The sequence below is a fragment of the Prunus persica genome, chromosome G5 (genome assembly GCF_000346465.2).
Source record: "Prunus persica cultivar Lovell chromosome G5, Prunus_persica_NCBIv2, whole genome shotgun sequence".
Taxonomy (NCBI): Eukaryota; Viridiplantae; Streptophyta; class Magnoliopsida; order Rosales; family Rosaceae; genus Prunus; species Prunus persica.
Genome location: NC_034013.1, coordinates 1,768,467 through 1,784,098, shown reverse-complemented (window position 1 = coordinate 1,784,098; position 15,632 = coordinate 1,768,467). Strand labels below are relative to the sequence as shown.

Sequence of the window (15,632 nt, the reverse complement as noted above, 5' to 3'; positions counted from 1 at the left end):
GAATGCTCTCTTTCGAATGTTTTCTTTTCAATTTCATATCATATTTGAAGATTTCCCCATTTCATAAATTTATAAGTTGTGTCCAAAACTTATATTAATAATATCAAACACAATATATTATTACTGTTATCAAGAAATGGAACTTGAGTCTCTGGTCTCGTATTTTCAACTAATTTTGTGTTGAATTGTTCTAAATATAGCTATGTAACGGTCCGTATCAAAGTCATGTTATCCACTTATTTTGCTCGAGTGACTCTACACTCAGTAGTGAAAAAATCTTATAGCTTTTTTCATGCCCTAGTTAATTTTAGATTGAATGCTCTCTAATTCTATGAATGGTCACAAATCAATCTAGCTGGCCAGTTTTTATTAACATATGTTAATCCTTTTCTGTTTTAAACAAGATGGAAAAAAAAAAAATTTATTAAAAAAAAAGAAAAAAAAGGCTAATCATGTGTGATCAACCTTTAGAATCCAAGCTTTGTCGAAGAGAGACATGTTGGCAGGTACTGAATTATTTGTCTTAATTTGCAAGATTGAAGAATCAATTCCACAAACTTGTTCTCATTCATTACCTCCAATCCAAATTTGCTGCCAAAACATAAATAATACAATACAAAAAATAAAAATCTTCGGAAGCACATGCATGTCATTGGTCCAAGCATTCAAGTTTTGTCAATATATTTGGATGTTACATCTCTCCTTGCTTCCAAGGGCGGAACTAGTTCGTAGCCTTAAAAAAAAAAGGAAGATTCATTATTATATTTAATATAAGAGCTCAAATTATAATAAAAAAATCCTATATGAAATGGACTTTAGAAACACACACAAAACTCATTTACAACATAACAAAAAGGCTTTTAACTTCTTTTAAATTACAAAACTGCCATTGATTTCTTAAAACAAACTCAACCCCAAAACTTCATAAAAAAGCCAAAAACACTCACTAGGGTATCAAAGTAATTCAATAATCAAAATTAAATTCAATATGGTCAGTTATCATTTTTTGGGTTCATTTTGGGTTTGTGTATAGAAATTAAATGTTATATGGTTTATTTATAGTTTTAGTGCTAATAATGGGTATATGACTAAATATCTCTTAAAAAAAATAAAAATAGACTATATGTATTCTAATGTGATTTACCCCATAAAAATTTAGTAGTTCACCAAATGCAGCTTAGTAATTCATTGCCCACTCAATTTTATAGGTCTATAATAATCGTATATTAATTTGTTTGCTCAATTAGAGATATAATCCCTTCGTAAACATTCACGACTTTGACTCTTTACATTTTTATATGCAATAACAAAATATTTCACTTCTCTCAAGGATCATAGAGTACAACACGAATAGGTACAATTTAAATTCTGTTGTTGAACATATTTTTATTTTGTGATGTGTTTTTATGTTGTGTTGAATATGTAATTGTTTTTTTTTTTTAATGTTTCATTATGTCGTTAAAAAATTCGTACTTCCACTCTTGCTTGGTTCTTGGAATTTCTTCAAGGTTTATGTTTTGGGGTATATACGGACAAGGCAATATTACGTGGACCACGATGATGCATGGGCTATTGTTCTGGCGACGCTGAGAAAATAAATATATTCTTAGACCATGTTGCAATAATTAATGGAAGTTGCCAGAACCAACTAGCCAGGAGTTTCCCAGAAATATGTATTCGATTTGGGGGAGTGGTTTTATTACTTTTCATTAGAGTTCAACCTTAAATTTGGCACGGCAAATTGGAAACATGGACACGTCATCAAAGATCATGGGTCACTTAATTATACAATTAACCTGGCTGCTCAGCCACGCATGATATATATGCCAAAGCCCCACAGCGCACGCAGTAATGGCAAAGATGACACAACTTTTTTGTGTTCAAAATATATGATTGGGGAAAAAAGTTAGTGTTAATCTTTACTAGTTAGTAATCGGTATGGAGGAATTGAATTAAGTAGGAGTTCAATTGAGAATGAGTATAATTTGAGTTCTCAATGAAGCTGTTTACTAAACTATCTAGAATCGGGGTAAGAATGGTATTGACTCCATATAAATTGTTTACTAAGTTCCCCTTAATCGGAATTGAAACTAGTTTGATTACTAAATGCGCTTATTCTCAATAAATTATTTTATATGGAAATTTTTGTTGGGTTCAAATGACAAACAAATTTGAAATTTTAAAAATTGTGTGAGGATTTAATGGGTAAAAAATATGAATTTCTAATGGAAACGCTCTCTAAGAATTAGAATATACCACCTCACACCCAAGAGTCCCATTCCTTATTCAAAATCAAGAGTTTTATATGGGCTCCACTTGCATATTTCATTCCTTTATATGAAGTAAACACATGAGTAGTCCGGAATCAGAATTTGATTACGGATTAATAAACATGCCATAAAATATTACGCTTATAACAATCGGTGGTATGTACCACTTGTACAAAATAGGGCCTGTTAAGAGGGTATATATGACAAGTTCAATTTACTGCCAAACAAGTCAAGGAAGGCTTCATTGATATTCCATACTGATTACATCAAAGCACACCTAATCATACAAATAGACCAACATACACAAATAACTCAATAAGAGAAAATGGATATTATCCTATAAGCTTAGTGTCTAGAATATCTGCTAAAGCCGTTTTATTTTTGCACATAGCTTATGGATTACAAAGAGCCCAAAGTACTTACAAACACAATCCAATAATATAAGGAAAAGATCTATAAGCTTAGCTTCTAGACTATCTCTACTAGAGCCAATAGCTTATGGATCACGAAGAGCCCAAAGTACTTACAAACACAATCCAATAACAAAAGGATAATATCTATAAGCTTAGCTTCTAGACTATCTGCTAGAGCAGTTTTATTTTTATACATAGCTTATGGATCACGAAGAGCCCAAAGTACTTACAAACACAATCCAATAACAAAAGGATAATATCTATAAGCTTAGCTTCTAGACTATCTGCTAGAGCCGTCTTATTTTTACACATAGCTTATGAATCACAAAGAGCCCAAAGTACTTACAAACACAATCCAATAACATAAGGATAATATCTATCTAAAAGCTTACCTTCTAGACTATCTCTGCTCGAGCCATCTTATTTTTACACATAGCTTATGGATCACGAAGAGCCCAAAGTACTTACAAACACAATCCAATAACAAAAGGATAATATCTATAAGCTTAACTTCTAGACTATCTGCTAGAACCGTCTTATTTTTACACATAGCTTATAGACAAAGTTTATTTTTGCTACATCAATTCTTGGAAATTGATGCAACGGGAGAGTGCATCCACGAGCTTCTCAATATCGTGCCTTGTGTGCATTGCGCTCAATGTCACTCGTAGTCTGAGCACAAAAACATAAATGAAGATGTAAGTTTTGGAAAGTTAGGTTTCAATTTCCCAACTCAAGTGACCGCTAATGAAGAATTGCAACAAACCTGCATGAGTTGGGTGGCACTGATGGAGGCCTGATTGCAGTGACATGGAAACCGTATTTTAATAAACTCCTGTTCTTCATCAATTGACGATCATAAACAAATTCAGTTAGATATCTGCAGTTGTAGTGTTATCGATCTCTAAATTAATCACACATAAAAAGATAATAGAGAGGGAAAGAAACAAAACTGGCTAGCTTGTAGAGCCTTCTCTTCACTCCCTACGACAAGAGAGATTATTGGACTTTTTATGGGGATCCCAGTAAGAGCACGAAAGTCTTCCACCCGATTCCAAATTGCCCGTCTACGCCATGTTTCCTTTCTTGCCACAATAAGAGCAGCTGCAAATTTATACTGGTAGTGTTAACACATGTGAATAATGCATGCATGATAAATTAATGCTAGGGTTTTACCATGGGCAGCAGCAGCAATTGGTACTGGCGTAGATGTGGAAAATATAAAAGAGCGACCCCTTGATTGTATGAGCTGCTTCCACTTTTTGCTGTATTAAAAGATGAAGAGATCAAACATGCAACTGTAAATCTCACTATTTGTATTGTTGCTACAAATCAAGGGAAAATAAAGCAAGAATATATAATTACCTGCATGCAATGAATCCGCCTTGGCAACCAACAGCTTTACTCAAAGTGCCAACACAAATATCAACATCTCTTTCACAGTTGAATTCCTCAGCTACTCCTCCGCCATTTTTTCCAAAAACCAGTGTACCATGAGCCTGAATAAAAAGGCAGGTTTAGGATTTTTAATATCTTATACTTATATAAAGAGCATTTCAAATCCGCCTTTATATTGTCGGGGCCAAGACAACCCAAATTCTGCACAAGAAGCCATATAAAAAATGTGATGAATTGGGGCTTAATTGTGCTAAAAAATTTAAGGACTTCTTAGATCTAAATCCAAAACGATTAGTTGTCATTAGGCTAAGTCCTCATTGTTTTGGTTTTAGATGCAGATCCTTTGAATTTTTTTTATTTATTGGTGTCGATTTTACCCTTTTGAGGTAAATAAGTAAACACATTGAAAATCCAAATTTAATGCATCATTTCATTGTAATTGAATTTCAGAATTTAAAATTTGAATGCTTTCCTTGTGAATATTTACCTAATATGGATAAAATACAATTTAATCAATAAAAGTAAAATCCCACATATTATACTAATCGATGAGGCAAGCGCCTACATGAAATTATGTACCTATGCATCAGGTAAACATCCAAATATTGAAAACACAATATGTTTAATACTTATCAAGTTGATTCGTGTGTTTAAGCATAGCAACAAATAAAAAACTTGAGAAAAATAATATAAATAAGAGAACTATGGTTATGCTCACAGACACATGTCAAGTGTTGAGAAGGGTGGTGATGGTAAACAATAAGAAAGAAAGCCAATGATTTTTTTGGGTTAAAATAAGAAGAAAAAAAAAACAACATTAATATACAAAATCATGGATGCAATTCTTTCCCGTAATTATCACATAAATTACAGTTACTCGATTTAAGGCATAAAGAAAAATATTTTGGAACAAAAAATGATTTTTAAAAAAAAAAGATTACATTATAAAATATTTAAAAAAGAATGTAATTCTATATGGTACAAAAGTCAAAGGACTTGTATCAAAGTCATCAACTCTAAGAATTGAAACCAACTTCTCAATGGGAATTTAAATCTATATCAACTTTTCTATTATAATTATACTCTTTCAAAAAACAATTTATTTATTTATTTAGAGCCAATAACAATTCACTTATTTAATTCTCCCTCTCTCTCCATCCCTTTGACAACGTTGTTATATGGATGGGGCCTTAAGGTGCAATTCTCCCTCCCCTCGCTCAAATATGTACGGTAAAAAACGCCTTTTCTTCACATGCATTAACACGTGTGAAAGGCTAATATAAATTAAGTAGTTCAACCAATTCAAGATGATCCAACAACTCTACATGTAAGTGTATAAGTAGTAGTTACCCTTTTTAAAATAAAATAAAATAAAATAAAATGAGTAGTTGTTACTTTAAATTGAGTAATCATAATGAGTCAAAAAGAAAGAAAAACTGAACTTGTTCTGCAGTTGCCGATAAAAGTAGGAGACAACCACCTTCAATATTTTAAGCTTTTTAGATATTTTTTTAAATAAAATAATTATAAAACTCAGTTTTTTAAATTAAAAGCAGAACAAGAGAATGACAAAAAACCCCAAATGGTACACACGCGGTTGTCATAGAGGTTACTATATATTAAATTAAACAGTTATATGGGTATCTTAATGCGGAGAAACGTTTATATGAAATAAGGATAACATTATTTTGCTATTCCAGGTCAATTACGGAATGTCACGTGTGATAACTTTTTTATGTGACAGACTATGATTGATCCGGAATAATAAAACTGTGTAATTCCCTTTTCATACAAGTTTTTCTGCTTAATGCGGTGGCCAACTTTCTTGATGGATTGCCCTAGAGGACTTACATCATCAATAACTAACAAAAAGTCATGCTCTTTGCGTAGCTTCACAAGCTCAACCATTGGTGCAACGTCTCCGTCCATACTAAACACGCTGTAATAAGAAAATTGCAACTCATAAGAAAGAAAGCAAAAAACAAAATCAAAATAGAAACACTATATCTAAACCAGAAATTGATTCGAACTGAAATGACATTATAGAAAGCATCACTAACCTATCAGTCACGACCACTTTCTTCATAATTTTGCAACTTGATCTATCAAAGCACAAATGCAATGCTAATTAAGCTATGAAAAAAATGAAGTATATATGTATATCTAATTATAAGAAGAGGCACACAAAGATTAAAAGAGAAGTTTAAGACTTACAACAAGGCATCAAGGTGATTCATGTCACAATGTCTATAGACGAATATCTGTACAGACTTTTGCTTGTCAGCAATACGAATACCATCAATTATTGACGCATGGTTCAGTGCATCAGAAAAAATGGCAATCTTTTCATCAGGTAAAGGTGTTTTGCCAGCAGCCAAGAGAGTGCCAACAGATCCCAAAGCTACCATCAAGGACGTATTGGCTGCAAATCCCGTTGGACAAAGAAGACAATCCTAGAGGATACATTGTAAACAAGATATATTGCATCATTTTCAATTGAATATACCTAAAACATCACGTGAGTAGCACATGACTATAAGAGAATGAAAGGTTAGCAGCTCATACCTCTTTCTCCTTCAAGTCTGCCAGGCATGACTCGAGTAACCTATGGTAATCAGTATATCCACAGATTAAAGCAGAACTCCTTGGGCCCATTCCGTGTTCTAGGGCAACCTGGTTGAATATATATAATTATATTATTATTGCATGGTTTTCAAAACTGATAGTAAACAGTAAATTAATGATACAATCTTCGCGCAAGTTGGTAGCGTCATCAAGAGAACCTTAGCTGCAGCTTTTCCAATAGTAGGATGTGAACCCAAGCCCAAATAATCATTCGTAGAAAACAGTAGCAGCTTTTTGAAACTCTGGATACCATCATCGTCCCCTATAAAATTCAAGAAACGTGATTCGTAACTTCAAAATTGAAAGAAAAAAAAAATTCTAAAACAAGTGAGAAATGGTTGAACTGAACCCTACCTGAACTGGGAATGTCATGGACCCATTTTTGGAATGTGGCTTCAGTAATTTGAACCTGCACAGCGGATCGATCCCATGGTTGCAGTTCATCGAACACATTGAATTCATCTTCAATAGGTTTTTGTGCTTCTAGAGCTGGTGCACTATGGAGGTGAATGGGTCTGAGAGACCCAACCAGTTGCAGGTGTTGGAGTTTCTGAAGAGCCTCTTCAACCCAGTGATCCCACGACCTCATCATCTCAAGTTGGGCAAATTCAAAGCAGAGAAGGGAAGATTGAAATATTGGAGAGTAGAGTAGTGCCCTTAGCTCTACATTCGGATGTAAGCACATTAAACCAATATATACTAATTGAAGAACCAATTGTTCCTCCCAATCCTCAATTTTTAAATCAAGATAAACTTTTTCGTGACATAATTAGAATAATTAAGTAAGCTTCATGATTGCTGTTAAAATCTCTCTCTCTCTCTCTCTCTCTCTCTCTCTCTCTGTGTGTCTTTGTTGAAAGACAAATTATATGTAGTTTTAACAATCATTGATAACGTGTTGTAATTGTTGTCGTGCTTGAAATAGACATTGCTGCACCTGAGATTTTCAAAAACCCTTCTTCTTTCGGGTATTAGACAGAGGGTTTTTAGGGTAGGTTGGGGTTGATGGTAGAGTATTAGTGTGTGTGTGTGTTTTAAAATCTATTTATAAAAAAAAATTATTATTATTTATATTTTTAAAAAAAAAAATTGAATAGGAAATGACTCATTTGTCCTAAAAAATGCCTAAATAGTTTAGCTTTTTTTTTTTTTTAACACTTTTACACTATGACCTATGACCCAACACTAGTAAAAAAAACCCCTTGCGCGACCAAATTTTGCGCGACGAAACTTGAAACTTCGTCACTCAAAGTCTTGCACGACCAAATTTTGCGTGACGAAAAATAATTCGTCGTGCAAAGTCACTTCGCGCGACAAACTTTTGCGCGACGACAATACATCGTCGCTCCAAGTCTTGCGCGACCAATTTTTGTTGACTTTTCCAACTTTGCTTGCTTCTTAAAGATGAGAATGGGCATAGTTGGATTGTTCCCTGCAGCTCTAATTTGGAAGTAGCACGCTTTCTTATATATATATATATATATATATATGCACATTAGTTTCGTGTAACTTTGTTGTGTCTAGGTTTGTTGACTTTTCTACTTTGTTTGCTTCCTTTTCAGGTTATATATATTTTTCCCAACTATCCTGACTATTTGTATTATGTTGCCTAATATAGAACATGCCTACTCATATATGACTCAATTCTTTGTTTGTTTCTTGGAAGAAAGAATAGGGAAAGTTAGACTGTGGCCTTCAACTTTAAATTCAGAAGAAGCATGGCTTTTAATATAGACACACATGGATAACTTTGTTGACTCTGCTTGTTAATGTGTTTCTTAAGCTACGTGTTTTCTCAATTATCCTTAAGCTACGTATTATTTTGCTCAAACACACTTAGTTATATTTGAACTAGTTTAAATAAGAAAACACACTTAGTCATTACGAATCAGTTTTATGTGGACAAGTTTGTTGACTTTTCCTACTTTGTCTGCTTCTTAGCAGAAATAATGGGGGAAGTTAGACTGTTGCCTTCAGCCTTAAATTAACAAGTAGCACAACAATGTGGACAACGTCATTGATCCTATTGTGGGAACATGAATTTTGGAATTCAATCACAAAGTGATACGTAAATGGGGGAAGTGACACGTAAATTGATCCTATTGTTGGAACATCATTTATCCTGTTGTGCGAACATGAATTTTGGAATTCAATCACGGAGAAGTGACACGTAAATTGATCCTTTTGTTGGAACATCATTGATCCTATTGTGGAAACATGAATTTTGGAATTCAATCGCAGAGTGATATGTAAATAGGGGAAGTGACACGAAAATTTTGTGGGATTGAATAAGGGCCCCCACCAAGTTGAACAAGTATCAAAAATATTGAAGGCAAGTTTAAAACATTAAAAAAGGCGGGTCTGATTGACAGACCTGATCCGAATTTCCCTTGGAATTTGTGTCAAATTCTGCTTTCTTCTTGACACCTATAGGATGTCGGACCCATTTATTAAAAAGAATTTTTTTTCTCTCTATAAAAGCATAAAAGGGTCAAGACTTCTAGTGAAATTTCGGCATAGCATTCCCTATAAAACGAACATTTTCAAAATTTACACTTGCAATAAAAACACAAATAAAGTACACAAGCACCAGCACACAGAATTAAAAGCACACATAGTTTACAAATGGCCTCTGGCCACAAATCCAACCCTACATTGGTGTATTTAGAGCATATTAAGAATTTCGTTAGTTTACAAGTTGAAAACAGTAGAAAAGTCACGAAAGGAAAATCCTACGATGGCGACGGTCGTGCGAAGAAGGAGGTTTCTGGTCTTGGTTGTTAAGCTCCTCAAGTCACGACCCGGGGGGCGCAAAACCATAAAAGATGTGACTGGACGAAAAGTAAGCTTAAACATATGTAAAACAAACATACTAACCCCGCCTTTTAGAAAACATTAGCCCCAAAGCCATGCATGTAAAACCTTTTAACCCGTGCTTGATTTAAAAACCTGTTTGATCTGAAAAATCTTTTTTATACAAATAAACGCAAGAACATCCATAGCTATGTACCAAGGGAAAACAATTCAACGCGGGGATTGTTTTACTAGACCACATGGTAGAATCTTCAATGCTCATGTGGCTAGGGAATGAGCAGTTCAATCGGGGGACTATTGCTCCCTAAACACGCATAGTAGAATCCTCAATACACGTGCAGCTGAAATAAGTCATACACGCGTTGACAGCCCGTCAAGGCCTTTGGTACACCTGGTCAGGGGTGCCCGATTCCCAACACGCCTCTGAAGAATTATTGCGTGTCAAACATAAATATCTGAAGTAACAATAATAGGGGAAGTACATACTATAGTAAACATATACACAAATCAAAACCACTGCATGCACAAATCAATACTTAAATTCTTTTTTACTTCCAAATAGTGCCACAAAACCCCTTATAATTCCTAAATGCAAACATGCATAAATTTCCAATATTTCCCATATCCAAGTAAAAACAAATATAAATTGAAAAATTCCATTTTATGCATGAAATTTGTACTTTAAAAAAAATGCTTATTCAAAACAAAGTCCACTCACGGCAAGTCCAAGTTGGTATGGCCCAGTGGGGGTCCCGCATGCTGGCTAGCCGGAGCCTAAGCACCTATTGAAGAAATATCAAGATATGTTAAAAATTGTATTTCGAACATGAACTTTAAATTAGAAAAAAAACCCTAATTCTCGGGATTTAAATGCGTAGTTCCTGTTAAGACGGTCTCGATAAGTTTATGGTTAACGGTTTGGTCAACCGGGCCCACGGGTCCCACGACCTCTGATTTTCAAACAGAGAGTTCCCAAAGGTCCAACTCAAAACAAACAACATATCCCGAGGGTTTGGTCTCGATTGAGCGGTCGGATTACTCTCGATCACACAATCGAATAGTTTTCGATTACCTAACCGTAAACTCTTTGAATCGAAGTATCTGAAACTCTGATTCCCGATCTGCGAATTCCTAACCAATCCTAAAGGTACGGAAAATAACATACTTGAAATTGGAGTCAATCCAACTGTCTGAAGATAACGAACCCAGATATCGCCTAATAGGTGTAGATCCGTTCGATTGTCATACGATAACCAAATTCGAATCCGAGCATACCGTCGCACTCGAGACGATATGGGGATCAAATCAGAACACAATGGGCCACCACACTATGACCCATGCTCCGCCACACCCGTTGGCAGCACGTGGGTGGCTTGAGAAATTTTCGACATAGGAAATTTCTCAAATCACCCAACAATACCTACACCTACGTGATCAGGGCAACTAGGGGAGCAACTTATACAACTAGGCCGACCTCTAATTTAGCCGGGAAGTGACTGAAAAATGCTGCCAAAGTTGGACAAAACCTAGGTTTCCAATCAAACACTCACAATTTCAAATCGACCCAAACCAACTATCAAAACAGTTGGAACACGAAAAATGGATGAAGAAGCATACCTTACTCCATGGATTCTGTCGCCAAAATCGCCGAAAACGACGACGGAAAAACTGAGACTTTTCTCCTTGTTCCAGTCGCTTCAAGGCTCAAAATTGGGTATGGAAAATTTGTGTATCTTGTAGAGGAGGTAGAAATGAGTGTTTTGCAAGTCGTGGTGTCATATTTGGTGGCCGGATGGCCTCAGAAACGCCGTCTGAAATGGTGATATCGTGATGGAGAAAGAGAGGGAGGAGAGAGAGAGAGAGAGAGAGAGAGAGAAGATGCGTAAGGGAGAGAGAGCATATCAGATTTTTAAAACCCAACTTAAAAAAATTTACGTTTGTGCCATTATACTTCCATTGACCACAATTTCTTCATTAAAACTCCGATTTGGGCCCACTACGTGTCTACAAACTCGTAAGAGCGAGCTCTATGGAACGGTGCAACTCAGTTTACCCTTACTCTTAAGGGTAAAAATGTAATTTCACAATTAAATTTTTAATCTAATAAATTATTTTAGGTCGAGATGTTACAGTGATCCACACGCATATATTCATTTTTTTTTCCAACACAAATTGAAATATCTAAGAAATTCAGTTGGCTTTAGTTTCATGGCAAAGAAAGGTGTTGCTTTAAACATCAACATCACTTCAACTCAAACTCTCCATTCAATAACCTATAAAAAGGCGTGACGACTTAAGTAAAAAAAAAAAAAAAGGAGCCACAGGAACAAAAAGGAGGAGCAAGCATGCAAGAGGAGCATAAGGCAGGGAAGAGCAGCGGCATAGAGGAGGACCCATCATTAGAAGAAGGTAACCTCGCTTTTCATCGAATGCTTCTAGGCACCTCAATTCGCAATTAATCCAAAAGGATTCCTGGCTATGATGACTTCTATCATCATAACTAAAGTTAGGAATCTCTCTATGGCAAGGCTCAGCTCAAAGACTTCCAAGGATGCATTTAGCATCCAGTACACTTAATTTGTGGGAGCAAATATTTTGGCCTCCAATCACAAGGCGCCATATGGACAAGAAGAATATATCCTAGGTCAATTAATTAGACCCATTTATTTGGTAAATTAATTGATGCTAAAAATAAGGATGTTGTCTTTATTTTAAAAAGATGATATCACAAATTAAGATATTATCCTAATTTGGAGATGCCTAAAGCCCTATGAAAAACCCTAGATGCCTCTAGAGCCCTATAAATACATGGCTTCATTCAACACACAAGATAATTAACCTAATCTTGAAATCCGACAAAAATACCCGAAATTCTCCATTCTCTCTCCCTCTCTCTCTCCTATCCGACCACACCATCACTGCTATTGACCACACCTCTCTCCTCTCTCCATATTTTCATACACAGCTCAACCACCCGATTCTCCCCGTAGAGAAAACTCCATATCCGTTTTTAGCTATTATTTCTCCTAAATACAATTAACCTAACTTAGGCATAGGAAGGCCTTTGGCCAAGACCCCCCAGGTATGGTCTATTTACTTAGGTCTTTTTTACAGGAACCGGGGAAGAGAGAGAAGGAAGTTCAAAGGGGAAAGGATCTTCAAGCAGATATTCTCTCGAGAAAATATTTGCACAAACATTTTGTGCTTTCATTGGGAGCACGAGTTATACTCAACGTGTGTTCTTGAATCAAATGAATTTTTTTCCTCCATTTTTTCACTCGACCAAAGCCTTTCGAATAACCATGGCTGGAAGCAAGCGTATGAGAAGCAAGACCACCAATATGGCTCAATTCACGATGGATCCAAACTACCAAGATGGCGCGATATTGAGCCATCCTTCATGCTCTGCCGCTGACGTCATGGACCGAACCATCATCGTGGTAGCTCATCATCTTGGCCTTGTGGACGAGAGCGCAATTACGGCCACCAAAGCTGCTTTGGCTCCCCGCCATCTCTTTACAAGCACGACTGTCACGGCCTTCATCCAGCCTACGGCACATCCATACGTCTAGCCTGCTATAGCACCCTTGCAGCCTCACGGAGACGCAGCCGCCATCGTCGTTACGCATGGGACCAGAGGTAATTTCCTTCACAGCCCCGCGGCCAATTTCGTCATGCCTCATGGCTCCTTAGTTAGAACCTACTTGGATTCTCAAAACCTAGCGGCCATATTCGGCCATCATCACTGCCCCACCGCTCAACTACCATCTCGGCCACCCTGTCGCTGCTATGAGCAACGACCCATTTTTGGAACAAGTGCAACCATTCCCTTCTTTGCCTCTACACTTGACATACGCTCCCGTGTGCACCTCCAATGAAACCTTAGCCCGTGTGCAATTCGGCTCCACATAATTATCTCATCCCAGTCGACGAAGTCAAGTAGACCTCAGTCTTAAGGTCGACCAGCTGACCTAGAGAATAGACGATCAAAATGGGGGAGGACACCATTGTGGTACTTGCTCTCAACATTATGAGACTTTTATTCAAATAATGACTGAATGGAACAATTGTTGTAGGAGGTGGATATCATTCATTATCTCCACGTTTTGGCTAGCAGTTGTCTCTTAATAGGTGAGTCAATTGTAAAGCAACTTTTATAAAAGGCTTGGTATCTGCTCTCATGTTCATATGTTCATATTATGTATGCTTGTCCTATTGTAAGCCTTGATATTTTTGAATATTGAGAGGAGAAGATCATCGTGTATATTTGATTATGGCTAATCCAAGTAAGTCTTATCTCTAATCATTCTTTTGTTCAAATGTCTTCCTGAGTTAAGATGTGGTTTAAGTGCTCACTTGGTTTAGAAATGTTTTTCATACAGAAACTCTTACATGTGGTATCAGATCACCCAATTAAGCCTTAAACTCATTTAAATAGGTTAAAGTTTATCAAAATTGTGTCGTTTATGATTAGAGCATTTTTTTGAAACAAAGATTCTTTTTCCGATGCGTTAATGATTATCCTTCTGATTTTATATCATTATATTTTGATGCATTGTGATGCTAGCTGATTATTCAATTAGATCAGTAAACATTAGGGATCAAATTCTGTCTCAATTGATTTGTCTAATGGTTTTTTGATGAATTTTGTTGATTCAATTCAATTAACAAGATTATTATACTGGGTTGATTTTGGGATTGGATGGGCAAACTGCCAAAGTGGTTTATATGATCCTTTGCTATTTAAAATCAATTTTGATGCTCAGTTTGTAGTTTATAAGCATTACTAGGTAGATTTTCTTCCAAAGAAGTTGTCTACTGGGTTTAACTATAAACTAATGTCTAGTAAGTCATGGAAAACTTGGTTAGTATTGTTTCATCTCACCCAAAGGTGTTGCATTTGTACTAATGCTTGTGCTTTATTCTTGGCTATACAAATTTTTTGATAATTCATTACATTTATAGAGTGATTTCTTGCCAAAGGTGTGATCAGTTTCTACAACTTAAGTATGACTAAAGCATTTAGATTCAATTTTAGTCACAACTGTTGTGAACTTCGAAGCTTATATTCTGTTTCTATAATTAATGGCAGGTTTCAATATGTTAAACCTTATTAACATTGAGAAACTGAATGGGACCAACTTCAAGGCATGAAAGCAATAGATTAACATGAATTTTGGATTACTTGAGTTCACCATAGCTTTTAAGGAGCCTAAGCCAGCATCCTAGAAAGATGTTAGTAGTCAAGAAGAAAAGAATGCTTTTAAGAAGTGGGAGAGAGAAAATGATATGTCTTTGCTTATAATGCAAAATTCAATGAAAGAGCACATTAGATGTGGCATTCCAGGCTGTGATCTTGCCAAGGATCATATGGCAGCTATGAAGGAAAAGTTTAAGAGGTTTAACAAGACTGAATCTGGTTCTTATCTTACCACTCTCACTTCAACCAAGTTTGATGGAACTGGAAGCATGAAAGAGCATCTCCTCAAACTTGTTAATGCGGCAAACAAACTCAACAATCTAGATTTGCAGATTATTGACCAAGTCCTTGTTCATATGGCTCTCAATTCCTTGTCTTCCGATTATGAGCAAGTGAAGATCAACTACAATACCTTGAAAAAGACTTGGACTGTCAATGAACTTATTGCTATTTGTTGTCAAGAGGAGGAGAGATTGAAAAAGGGCAAAGCTAAAGTTGTCAATTTGGTTCATGCTGGGAAAGGAAAGAAAGTAGCTACTGTCAATAAGTTTGGAAATCTCAATTAGAAGACTGGTGCACCTTAAACAAGTTCAAATTCCAATTCAAAGAAAAATGCTAATAACTCTGTCGTGCCAGCTCATAACTCTACTGCTACCACTAGTTCTGGTCTTAAACCTAACAAAGACAATTTCGAAAAATGTTTCTTTTACAAATCTGCTAAGCATGTGAGAAAAGATTGTCGTGGTTTTAAGGCATGACTCATCAAGGTATTCAAATTGTTGATGTTTTTGTTATTGTTGAAACAAATTTGGTTTTTTTCCACAAAACTCATGGTGGTTTTACATTGGTTGCACTATTCATATCACCAATTCCTTGCAGGGATTCAAAAGCCAGAAGGACCAAAATGGAGAG

At 35.8% G+C, this 15,632-nt stretch overlaps 1 protein-coding gene across 1 annotated transcript; it reads right to left on the bottom strand.

Moving 5' to 3' along the window:
* Nucleotides 2,770–7,347, bottom strand: LOC18777786 (8-amino-7-oxononanoate synthase). Its single transcript, XM_020564296.1, has 11 exons — nt 7,061–7,347; nt 6,865–6,968; nt 6,647–6,754; nt 6,296–6,534; nt 6,142–6,183; nt 5,933–6,020; nt 4,049–4,182; nt 3,860–3,948; nt 3,637–3,787; nt 3,450–3,518; nt 2,770–3,355 (listed from the first exon to the last, which is right to left on the bottom strand). The coding sequence occupies exons 1-11, from the start codon at nt 7,296–7,298 to the stop codon at nt 3,259–3,261; spliced, it is 1,359 nt and encodes a 452-aa protein (XP_020419885.1). The 5' UTR covers nt 7,299–7,347; the 3' UTR covers nt 2,770–3,258.

What these genes read in the sequence shown, in the direction of transcription:
- LOC18777786 (XM_020564296.1), bottom strand. Translation starts at nt 7,298, where the DNA reads ATGATGAGGTCGTGGGATCACTGGGTTGAAGAGGCTCTTCAGAAACTC. An exon ending in CCATGACATTCCCAGTTCAG is followed by an intron (nt 6,969 to 7,060) that starts GTAGGGTTCAGT and finishes TGAATTTTATAG; the next exon opens with GGGACGATGATGGTATCCAG. An exon ending in AATTGCTGCTGCTGCCCATG is followed by an intron (nt 3,788 to 3,859) that starts GTAAAACCCTAG and finishes ATAAATTTGCAG; the next exon opens with CTGCTCTTATTGTGGCAAGA.